We start from the raw sequence: 13,154 nt of genomic DNA, 5'->3' as shown, positions 1-13,154 counted from the left end.
CAAGCAGCCAAAAATTGGACTTCATTTCTGAAGCTCACCTCCTGGTCTTGTTGAGAGACGTTGCTTACTAGTGTCAATGCAGTTGGCTTCAGTATAAGTGTTCTCGCCACCCATTTCAATGTAAGTCAATGGTACCAATACGGTGAAAATACAAAGTAAATATGTGTCTCCCCACGCTCCTGTTTGTTATGTTGTGTAGTTATGTCATTTGGAAATTATTATTTAAATATTTTGTGGATGAATCAGACAGTTTGTGTCACTGCGTCACTGTATCTCACGTTTTGAGGATGCTCTGGACCCAGCTTCATGACCATAAGGGTCCCCCCATTTCCCTACTGTGCAGTCTCTGTATCCAATTTGTACAACATAGCAGGACTTCCATGGTTTCAAAACGCTTTTCACAAGACCATGGAAAGCCAATGGGTGATGCCATAGTCCCTTTGTCTGTATTTTTTCTACAGTCTATGCTCTGAACTCAAATACTGGGTAGACAATATTGTGTCTGTCATTGAACACAACTACCCAGCAAAGCCAGATCCTAAAGCAGTGAACTTTGGCTTTCTCAGAACAGCTCAGACTTCCAAGAAGCCAACTTAGGCCTCTACTGAGAATGCTTAGAAGACACTCTTGGGTGCAAGAGCCAGAGCCGTAGATAGAGAGAGTTGCATCAATGGCGTACCCAGAACTAAGATAAATCTTGTGATTTATGGAGGTTCAAATAGTTCCTTGATGGTTTACTTGAAATACAATTCTACATTGGGAACTATTGGGAACTGCATTATCTATTATGGTTTCAAACTGTGATTGCATTAAAAACAGATTGATTGGGTGATAGACAAGTGTTTTTTTTAAGGCATGGTAGGTTTGATGATCTAAATGCAGTGACAGCATATAGCCTTTTTCCCAAAGATGGCATTTCTCAAAATATTACATAACATTACCGACATTAAGCAGAAGCTCTTATTCACTCAACTTTTTCCATAGCATTTACATTGCATCCATTTATACAGCTGGGTATACACTGAAGCAATGCAGGTTAAGAAGGGCACTCAAGGGTACTATAGCAGGGTCCGACCCAGGAATCGAGCTAGTGAGCTTTAAGTTACAAGACCAGCTCCTTACCAATTACACAACACTGCCACCCCAAAAGAATTGTGCCACTGTGGTTACGCATTTTTACGCTCGTGGGTCAGGCACTCTTCATGGAAATGTCAGGAGTCGCACACGCTAGCTCCTGACACCCAACAGTAACCAGGTTTTTCTTTCCCTTCAAGGAGCTAGGAGCTAGAAGGCTCCCAAAGGATTCTTGAGCAAGGAAACAATGTCCCAATACTCACAAAACTGTATCCTCCTTTCCTCCAATACTGCCTTGTCTCCTCCTCCTAATTATCTTTTATGATCTTGGACTGAGGGGTATGTGCTTCTTGACTCAAGACTCTTGGAAGTTTTCTGAGGGTTCCTCTTTTGCCTTTTGGAGCCTATGCACAGGAGTATTTATCAAGAAGCACCCCCATACAGGTCATATTATGACACAGCAAGCCTGTCCATGCTTGTCCACAATATGGCTATCTGTCATCTCCTGAAGTATTGTCCCCATGGACATATTTTTTTGCTGCATGCATATTTTGGGCATGATCAGCCATTTTTGCTAAATTTAAATTACAGTGGCTATCAATTGATGTATCAAAATATCCTTTTAAACATAACGACGTGCTGTTGATCATGCATGCAGCATTTGGTGAGAATTGGGCAAACATTGTAGGAGAAGCACAAAAAGGTTGTTTTTCCAAAAAAAAATTGAAATAGCGGGAAACACAATACGACGGACGATATGGCCTCTATGATATTATTTGTCCATAATGAGTAGGCTGACATGTGGAAGAAAATTGGTGTATGTACGTGAAATAGGATGGTCTTAATAATGTTTTCAATGTTGCAATTTTGCAGGTATCTGTTGCACGGTTGTCATGCATAATAAATTGGCAGGGAAGCCAGACATGCATTTTTGGGGGGCAACATAGCTCAGGAGGTAAGAGCAATTGTCTGGCAGTTGAAGGGTTGTCGGTTCAAACCCTGCCCTGGGTGTGTCGAAGTGTCCTTGAGCAAGACACCTAACCCCTAACTGCTCTGGCAAATGAGAGGCATCAATTGTAAAGCGCTTTGGATAAAAGCGCTATATAAATGCAGTCCATTTACCATTTACCATTTTTGAGCATGGTCAAGGGAGGAAAATGTAGGGAGAGATAGAAGAAAAGTAAGAAGAACACACCCTTGGTGCTTGGCCCCCTAGATTCCCCCCCAAGATTTTCTTTCTTGTCATAAAGAACTGGACAGAGTAAAAAAAAAAAAGAATTATATCATTATCACTCTTAATCTACACTTTCACTCAAACAGCAAAGTATCAATATAGGGTATTTAAGAAAAATGTAGTGTTATTTCAGCCATGCTTGGTCTCTGCCTGGTAATTTCCCTCTGTAGGGGGTGGGGAGGTGGAACGTCTGTTGCTGGCTGAGTCATGGAACAGAATAATAATGCCTGGGTTGACTGTGTGTCTAACATATGACAAAACTCCTGGAGAAAGCTGGGTTAATTAAATAGTATTTTGCGTTAATAGCATTAATTTTTCCAGTGACATTAAAATCAAGACAGCCTGTGATACATCCACTTATTCGTGGCCAGCCATATATAAACTAGTCTTTGAAGCAAATGGAGCTGCTTAGTTCTAGTTTGGCACAAATTCATGGATATGACACATTCTGTGCCAATTTTCATATCTGTGGAAAAACAAGATACTGGGGAATATTGAGATATCTGAGCTGTTCTTCAAAGGAGATTCTTCTTTATAATAACAGTTGTTGTAGCGTGCTGCCTGTCATGGCATGGTTCATTCATTTACGATCAAACTCAAAATAAAATTGGAAAGGTATCAGAGAGTATAGACAGGCAATGGCTTAAAATAAATCTGGTTAGATTCTTGTTCACAGAGAGGTGATCGTGTCAGCAGGTGAGTCAGTGTTCATTCTATGATACGGACCACCTGGCGCTTCGGCAATCATTTACTAGAGAATCCCTTTGAAGGCTAATGTCTCCGTGGAGACGAACTAAAAGCAGGCGCATCAAACATTCATAGCCCCACCTTCGCAAAGTAAGGTTGCTTTAATTAAGTGAAGAGCCTTGTCTTTGGCATCAGAGATATGAATAATTATAGTAATAATAATAATAATAATTATAATAATTATTATTATAATACAAAGGAGATTTTGCACTGTTTACATAAGGCTACAATTCATAATATGACAACAACTACAACAACAACAGCAAAAATAATAATAATAATAATAGTAACTGTTGTTCTTATTATTATTCATATCTCCCCAACACTGAAGTTATCATAATTTCAATATGTGTCAAGTCTCAATCCTTTAAAATGATGTAAAACTGTTGTCTCCCAATTCATGCTTATTCTAATGGGCTTCATTTATGATAATAATAATAATAATAATAATAATAATAATAATAATAATTATAATTATAATTATAATTATAATTATAATAATACATCAATACTAATATTAATACTACTACTACTACGACTACTACTACTACTACTAATAATAATAATAATAATAATAATAATAATAATAATAATCTGGATGGTGCTGTAAATGTTAATAATGACAGCTCCTCAATATTACAGGCGTATTCGCTAGCGCCATCTTCGGTTGAAATGCGACCTGCAACTCTCGGTCAACTCCAGAACAAGAAGCAGAGACAGTCATCGTAGCCGTGAACAGTAAATACGCTTGTGCCAGACATCTATTCGTTGTTATACAATTGAACCAACATAGTAGGCTCGCTATCTCTTTAGGCAATTCAGCACCATAGGCATTGAGTTTTAAATTGTAAACATTTAACAAAAACATTATTTTTCAGTCGAAGAGAGCTCCCTCGGATATGGATGCTCCCTCGGATTCCGAGGAAAACGCTCATGTTATAATAATGGATTCAACAAGAGCTGAGCGACCTGCACAGGAAGGCTCTCAAAGGTACGGATTGTTCTATTCATTTTTATTTACTCCAATTGATAGTGCATTGTTCGGATGAAATCTAATATAGTTTATAAAATCTATAGCCTATAAATCTTCTTGTGTGTAATTCCCAACCAGATTCTACAAATGTGGCATGAAATTTCTGTTTTATTGTGTAAACATGCTTCCATCGCTTTACGCTCCAAAGAAATACGTACATTTGCACAATGGGTGACTGTAATGTTCGCTATTCAATGCATTTTTGTGAAAAAGATTTTCGACCGGCTTTATACCACGACTAGGCTACACCTAGTCTATCGCTGAGACCTGGCTCGTGAGAATCCTAATGTCCGTGTTACCTCATGAGCGAGTATGTTTTTTTGAAAACGGTATGGCTTGCTGTGATTTATTGATACTACATGATATCGAGTGACATTACATTTGTTGCATAATATAATGCATAGTACTACTACGTGCTAAAAGCATTTGTTGTAGTAGTAGTTGCCTAATAGTAGTTTAATGGGCAAATGCATATATAGCTGGAAGAAGTGATACCAGGGGCCAAATAATAAAAAATACATGCCTACAAGAATATCCACACATGCACACACACACACACACACACACATTATATATATATATATATATATATATATATATATATATATATGGGCTAAGCAATGTTTATAGTTTTTGTGCCCAAGCATAAGAAATAATATATTTTATAATTTCACTTACCAAAATTGCATTTGTCAGCAAGAGACTTCTTGATATTCTATACAAACCTGAGTAGTTTCAAAACACATTTTCAGCTATTTGTTTCCACTGTACACCACAGATGTTCTACTTAGACCTCAGAATTTTCAATCATGTGCCACATCAGTACCATGGGGTGGATTAGCATCATGCATTGATGCAAATTATTCACTGGATAGTGCCTCCTAGTTCTTCAGAGTGTCCTGTTGATGCTCAAGAAGTCATTCTGTTTGCGAATCCTATGCAAGGGCAGACAGTCTGTGTCTAGTGCCAGGCAACTTTTCTGCCCCATTGAAAATCCCCCTCTTTATCAAAGGTCAATATTTTCATTTCAAAATAAAGAAGAGGTTATCATATGTTAATATCATGTAAAAATATATTTTGCTTTGGAAATAATAATAAAAAAATATATTAATGTAATCAATCAGTTTCTTTGTTTCTAAAGTAAAAAAATAAATCTGAAAACAATGTTTGGCCTCTTCAACTATATGTCAGCTGATCTGGGGTTATGGGACCATTAGGCCATTGTTCACTTCAGTTCTCTGGACTGTGTATAAAAACTGCCTATAAGAAATGGTATAGGTTGTTTTTACTGGTCACAATTTAATCTATACAAAATTTCCAGTACCATCTTCCTGAGATAAGATTTGCATTAAGTTACCCATACCAAGCTAGGTATATGTTTTTATTTATTTATTCCAATTTGCATGATGGTTGTTCATGAACACATGGTGTTGACAAAGACGTATGAATTCATAAACCTCCTCTAATCATTTTTTAGCAAGGGAAAGAAACTAAACAGAAATAAGTGAAAGAGATGCTTGTGCAAGGCTGTGGTTTATGGTCCTGTCCGCATTGATAGATAATCTAGCTAGCTGATGAGCTTGATTAATATGATTAGCTAGAATCTTACTGAGCCAACTACCTCAATTTGTTAATAGACACTACAACTCCTGTTACCAGTTAGTTTCAACAGTTACCTTATTAGCTTGCAATGGCACCTTTTGGCAGCACACTATATAATACAAAAATACATTTTCAAAAAAAGAAAAGAACGCAATCGGTATTTCAGAAACAAATATGTGAAACATTAAAATATGTATCTGAACAATTAATGTTATTTTCAACAAAAATGGGTTCAGAACCCAAATGCCAGGTGACTGAAAACCAAGCCTTTGTTCAAATACAGGACAGGGGTGTGAAGCAAGATGTCAATTAGGACTTATCTGAATTTACAACCCATATCAGCATGAAGAGAGTCCAAACCCGAAACTGTTGTCATTTTCAGTATTAGGTAGCTGGGTGATATTTTTCCTACGTGAATTGACTCATTGCTCAAGGACAAAATAGGATGATTTTTCGCCGTAGTGTTATTGCTGTATGAGTGCATGCTTGTGTAGGAAAAATATGACTTGACTGTTAAAAAGGATAATACCCAAAATAACGTACTACAGTGAAAATTGTACAGCTACAGAATATTAATTTCGAGACTAATATTTCATTGTGGGTGTCCTGAATAGTTCATTATGACAGCTAATTAAATATGTAGTATTAAGCCTATATTAGTTAACAGCTAATTAGTTAACTCAATTTAAGCCAGCCAGATATGGAAATTGATTAGATTGCCAAGAAAAATTACACATGTATTTTCATGTTTGAGTTAAATATTTAATTATACTTGTATATTTATTGTTTATAATCATCAAATTATTAATGAGCCAATTCAAAAATTAAAGGCTAACTCAAGGTAAAAATGTCAAATATATTTTACCCATTCTGAAATCACATGCATTCATGTGAAGTAACCTTTCATTTCTTCTGCTGTTTTCTGTCACCTTAACTTCTCTCGAATTAGCTATGCAAGTACCAGGCTATGTTGTTATGTCCAAATTGTGATGTTCTGTGTAAGGACCCACACGCAGACCAGGGAAATCCAAAAAACATTGTCTTTATTCAGTCCGAGGTTCGAAGCCAGGTAATCAGAGAGAGTACGGTGCCGAATCGAGTTTCCAAAAGAATAGTGAAAAAACAGGCGAAAAGTCAAAAACCAGGAGATCAGAGTGGCGAAGGTACAAAGGGACAGGCAAAAGAGAAGTCAAGGCAAAGCGAAGGTCAAACCAGAAGCAAACAAAACCAAAAGGGGCAGGCAAACTCGAAGTCGTACAAAGGGTTGTCGCAGGAATCTCGATAGACAAAGGCTTACTAACAATCGGCACAATGAATTCGATCAACGTTCTGACACTGAACAGGTGGAAAAGACTGACATTTATACACTGGGGAAGATAACAATCAAGGAGGGGTTAAGTGAGTGAGGGAGGAGTAACAAACAACATCCAGGTGAAGAACATTAGGAAAACTAATTCAATGACAGGGGACTGACAAAACGCGGACTGGAATCACATAGACAACAATGATAATAGACGGCCTGGGTGAAGCAGGTAAAACACGTGCAGAGAGAGAGAGGTGCAGTCAGAGCAAGAGACAGGTGCAGGCAATTGCAGAACTCAGCGTTAGAGCAGGCTAGAAAGAAAAGGGGCGGAGCTACAGCGCAGCATGGAAAAGGGGAGACTGGTTAATGTATTAGTATAGTGATCTAAACTATCAAAAACCCAAAACTAGTGTGTGTTAGTCCATTAGTAATATTCACATGTTAGTATATTAGTGAGGTTAGTACTTTACAATCTATAAGTTAGTAGGGATTAGTAGAAATTAGTAAAACTAGAAATAAGCAGGAAGTAAGTAAAGCGAGACTGGAAAGAAGGGGGGAAACCACGAAAACCCGGAACCACCCGAATAGTGAAATCACACAAGTACAGGGGAGTGAAGCAGCTCAGGGAACACAGACACAGAGACAGTACTGGGGAGACAAGTGACCGGGAATACAGACTACAACACAAATGTATTATAATGACTGTATATCTAACAGTGACAGTCCCACTGGTGCAAATAGGTAGCTGTATTTGCTTCCCTATTAGGTGAGTGTAAAAAGCAAAACAAGAAGTGGTGCTTGAAAGTTTTTTAATGAAGATGTTCTTGTTTGCCCTGATGAGTAATCAGATATGGCCAGCCACATCTTCAGTCCATTACCAAGCACAGTGTATCTTTTTCTCCCTTATGAAAGTGATTATTTGATTTCAAAGGATGTATAAACATTCAACGAAGCAATGCAAAACTTTCAGTCCAATGAACATCAAAATATGTTTTTTTTTATTATTCCTGTTAGCAACACAAGTGGCTCTTTGTTACCAACTGGCCTACCATCTGGAAACAGCCTGGCTTTCTAAATAGGGACAGCCTCCGCCCCAGCCAATACGGTGCTTACCTGCTCTCTCTGACCTAACCCCCGCCCTAATTTATGACAGCTACTAACTATCCTTGTCCAGCACAACCACCACCACAAGCATCTTGGCCTATATGGTCAACAACATAGTGAAATTAAATCCTTGATCCATCAACCCTCAAAATCTAACTTAAAGGGGAATTACACTTTATAACACTTCTGCTTCTCATGACTGACATTGAAATCATAGACATATATACATATATATGTCTATGGTAGAAATAATGTTGTATGACTGCTAGCTAGCAAAACCGAAAATGTCTGAGGACGAAGGAGATTTTGTTTTTGATCATGGGATTGTTGTGCCCTATCGATTCGAGCTGGAATACACAGAATATGAGCTGGCTAATTTGCAGGCTGATCGTGCGAGAGCGAGTCAGGAGCGGGCCGAGATCGAGGAACCACAGACTATTCCCAGGACAAACGGTAACTGGTTGTAGACATCCTATGTATCACAGACAGACGCGATAGCCAGCCCGCATAGTACCTATATCGAGCAGTTTGACCAATGATGGGAAACCTTGGTAATCGGTGCCTTCAAAGTAGTCGCTGCATACCCTTAGTCCTCGCTTGCGAACTTCTTCAGCTGTTATGTTGGGGTGTCTGATTACATCCAGCCATATCTGGCACAAAGTTGCATTGCGTGGAAAACTATGAAAATGTGCTTTCAAGGCAAGTTTGACGGGGGCATTATAACAACCGGGTACAGTGTACCTCATTATTACACCGATATCGCATCAAACAAAAGCTAGCAGACGTTAGTTTGTTCGATTTTAATGCTAAGTTAACAGAATGTTTTGTTTCGCTTCTTCTCGATGTTGCCGCGAAACGAAATCAAAGAAGAAGAAAAAAAACAGAAACCGTACTACTATGTGGGCTCGTTTCTAACATTAGACATTTAAAATGAAATAATCGAAAAATGAAGGGCAACACATTCATTAGAAGGGCAATTAGAAGGACAATATCAGTCATGAGAAGCAGAAGTGTTATAAAGTGAAATTCCCCTTTAAGAAGTGCAAATCATGTGTGAGAAACACACTAATGACACCATTACAGCTGGGTGGATCGAAAGTGCCAGTGGTTCCAAGTATTCGCTACTTGGGTTGGTGCCTATACTCTTCACTCTCTCCCATTGTAACCAAGTCCAGGACATGGCATCAATGAAGGCATCATAACATCTGTACATCATAATATCTGTTGCGAGTATCTCCATCTTCCCACAAAATAGTATTCACCATACAGCACAGCACACTGCCAACCAGAAGACACTTCAATAAACTCCAAAACAGCTTCTGAAGTTGTTGTGTTTTCACTCACTGTACATAAAATTAAATTATAGCATTTATTGACAATTATAAATATTAATATTAGCTTTTTGTGCCATTACTGTTTTCTTTGAGCACAGCAGTCTGAGGCTGTATGTGCCATAGTAAATACAGGATTACAAAAATAGGATTAAGCATAATTTTTTGACTGTGTAATATGTGTATGTACAATTTCAGGAGGCATAACATGGTTGCTTTATTGGTTTAGATCTTGGGGCCATAGGATGGGTTATGTCTGCAAAGAAGGGAGGCTGCTGTCTTCTGCCGTGATCTTCCTGATCAGTCAAGCACTTCACAAGCCTCCCCTACCTTTGCTGTACTCCCTGTAAGAGCAGCAAATTTCCAGAAATAATACAAACCTACTTGGGGGCTCTGAGTCTGGGCTTGCGGTGGGGGGGGGGGGGGGGGGGGGGGTTAGAAAATGGGGTATATCAGGACGCAGCAGAGCTCATAGTATGGTTTAGATGCACTCATAGTTTTAGAAGGCAAGGTCAATGTCTATCACTAATTAATGCTACCTAATGATCAGTTTCTCCTGTTAAAGCATTTCTTTCCTGCAGAGAGAGGTGCCTCTCAGGTTAAAAAATGTACCCGCCAGAGGTAACAGAGCATAATCAGTTACCCAGTGGTTTGAAGAGCACGGCACTGCATTATGTAGGCTGTGTGCCATGGTCTACTCAGTCACTAGATCTGTACCCATGATGATGGGGAATTCTGGAATGACAATTGAGACAGCATTTTCCACATCCATCAGTGTGAGTTAATTGACTTTCCTTTCGAATTGTGGTGTTATTCTCTTGAATAATTCCACAAACAGTCAGAGAATTGGCCATACAAGCAGGCCATACTGGCCACATGTGTTGGATCACAATCCCATTTAGTGACTTTACGTTGGTGTTTCCATTATTTTGTTCACTGCCAGAACCTACTATGATCTTTGATTTTTTCTTTAAACTGAATATTGATTTCTGGTGCTGCATGGTGAGATACTCACGTATGAAAGCTGTGACCCAATAATCCCAAACTGAACAAAGAAAAATAATTATACATTTTATTCACTCTTCAAAATGTTGGCAAAATTTGGACAATACCTTACTGTAATGTGCCAAACACTCTCAGATATAAAGGTACAGAGGAGGAACATTTTTGTTCCTTAAGGAACAAATTTCTCAATTGTACCCTGAAAGTATGTTTGTTCAGTTTGGGTACTAAGTACCTTTTATAAGCAAAAAGGGTACAAATTAATTATGTTTTCCTGGCTAGGGGTACAATTTTACATACAACACCTGTAGGGTACCATCCCAGTGATAAGAGTTTGTACCTTTTTAGGCACTTGTACCTTTTTTCTGAGAGTGAAGAATATTTAAATCAGATTACACTAAGTAAATATATTAGTATTGACTAGTATGGTCAGTGTTGACCAACAAATATTTAATTTGTCCAAAAACTTGGAAACAAGAAGGTAACAGTTTGCCTTTTCATCAACAAGCAATTTGTGCAAACTGTTGTGCTATATTTTTGCTTTTTACCACTAGATGGATTTGGATATAAAAAAACAAAAATTTCCAGCCTTTTCAAATTTGTTCTACTGTAGTAATGAATGTGCAGACTCACAAACTGTTCAATTGCTTCTGCTTTCCCCCCGCAACTGTTTTATTTTCATATTCCACCTGTATAGGGAGGTGGGCATATGGTTTATTAGACTGAGCCCTAATCTGTGTTACCATGTGGGTTCTGATGGGTGGCTGCTTCTTGGCATAAGGTTTGCTTCTCTATGTGGGACAGTACAAAAATCCAAAACCCTATTGCTATTACAACTGTTTTACCAACAGGAAATATATTATTATAGCCTTAATGCTCTAACAACTTCACAAAAATTGCTTATATATCATGCCCCTGGTATTACTACAGCAGTATTTTCACATAATTATTTCCTTTGAAGATGAGGGATTATTACCTTGAACTGCATAATTCACTGAAATGAGTTTGGAGTCTGATTCTCAACACGTCATTATGCAACATTTTGTTTCATTGGTTGCAGACAAGTACAGTGCAACCTAGCAGCCACAACCATGCACGATTGTTTGTGCCATCTTTAACTCACTTGCATATCAATGGGATGCCCACACCATCCTGTAAACCAGACACAGATCAGAGAAGCAGTGTTGAAATGTAGCAGTTTTCAATTTTCTGTTAACTGTGCCACAAAGTTGTTAATAGTTGACTAGTCTATTATTACGTGAAAACTGCAATATTTAAAATTTGCTTTAAGCTAGCAGACTGGGTGTCTGATTAACCAGTGAGCATGTTAAACCCAGTCAAATGAATCGCTCCCTCCCTGGCTGATGGTACCTGTGGGGATGCCAGGCACAATCAACACTGGAAGAGTCCAGAATTAAAACCAAACTTGCCACCTGTTTATGCAGTGGAATAGTGCCTTAACGGGATGAGCCACCCAGCAGGCCCCTACATTCCGATGGATCAGTGGTATGCAGTTTCAGGGCGGTTGTGCTGTGTGGCTGGGTGCAGTCAGTAGCTTGCTGTGAATTTGTACAGAGGTTGTAGCGATGCCAAATTACAGAATGCGGTGTTCGTCTGTCGCAAGCTGTGCCAACACTCGGCCAAAGCCGCCTTGGAAAACTGACAGGTGCTGGGAACAGCTTCCTGAAGAGCGCTTTCATTGCCTGGGGACAGTCTTCTGATTTTACTGATTGACAGCAATTTATTGAGCAGGAAATGTTATCATGTACAAATGGCAAATGTACAACAGATTAATTAAACAGATAATTAAACAGAGCCCCAGGGAAAAAATCTGTCTCCTGGAAAGTTTAATTCTGTTACCCACAGAGCAGTTTTGATAGAGCTTTTCAGTCAGGGCCTATACAAATTGGAATGTTAGATATGTAAGAAACTCATAAGAAAACATAAGAAAACATTGGCAATGTGTTATCTTACAACAGAGATGAAAGTAATACAGTTGGTAGAAAGTTGCTTCATTGTCCATTAAAAACTTACAATGGATTGCACTATTCATGAGGCATTCAGAGTTTTTACTCAGATTTGTTTTTAAAGCCCAATGTGTCAGACAAATCATTAAAATTATGGGCAAAATCATCTTCCTTTTTTCAATTTGAAAACATATATGAAACATACAAATATGGGTGTGCTAATGCACAAGATGAATCAGTTAAAACACATTCAGTGTGTGTGTGCCTAAGCCTTTTCATAACAATAGAAACTGTCATGATTTTGCAAATGGGCAACAAATTAAAGGACAAACCAACAAGTGTCTTAGTAAGGTGTTGGGCTACCACAAGCCTACAAGTCTCTGGAACTTTACTGGAGGGATGGAACACCATTCTTCCAAAAGATATTTCCTCATTTGGTGTACTGATGATGGTGGTGGAGAGCACTGTCTAACACGTAGGTCCAAAATCAAAATCTCTAGCCTATGATTCACATCATTTGGATAGGGGCATTAACATCCTGGAAGAAACCACTCCCATCAGGATAGAAATGTTTCATCATACCATATCTTTGTATTGATTTGTAGTGATCCTTCCCTCCAAGGGGACAAGTGGACCCAAACCATGCTGGGAAAATTCCCCCCACAGCATAACACAGCCACCGGACCCCCTCACTCTAGGGATCAAGCATTCAGGTCTGTATCATTTTTTTAGTGTATACCACACATTCACTTGTGCA

At 38.6% G+C, this 13,154-nt stretch overlaps 1 protein-coding gene across 1 annotated transcript in view; it reads left to right on the top strand.

The window, feature by feature from the left end:
- The first annotated feature begins 3,757 nt into the window (after positions 1-3,757).
- The window catches only part of disp2 (dispatched homolog 2 (Drosophila)), a 31,099-nt gene continuing 21,702 nt past the window's right edge, over positions 3,758-13,154 (top strand). The window contains exons 1-2 of the mRNA XM_035384165.1: positions 3,758-4,046; positions 13,003-13,110. Of these exons, the coding sequence (XP_035240056.1) occupies positions 3,955-4,046; positions 13,003-13,110 (200 nt within the window). The 5' untranslated portion in view covers positions 3,758-3,954. The remainder of the gene's footprint in view (positions 4,047-13,002; positions 13,111-13,154) is intronic.

This window comes from Anguilla anguilla, chromosome 1 (genome assembly GCF_013347855.1).
Source record: "Anguilla anguilla isolate fAngAng1 chromosome 1, fAngAng1.pri, whole genome shotgun sequence".
Lineage (NCBI taxonomy): Eukaryota > Metazoa > Chordata > Actinopteri > Anguilliformes > Anguillidae > Anguilla > Anguilla anguilla.
Note: the sequence above shows the minus strand (reverse complement) of the source record. Positions and strands in the feature narration are given on the sequence as shown.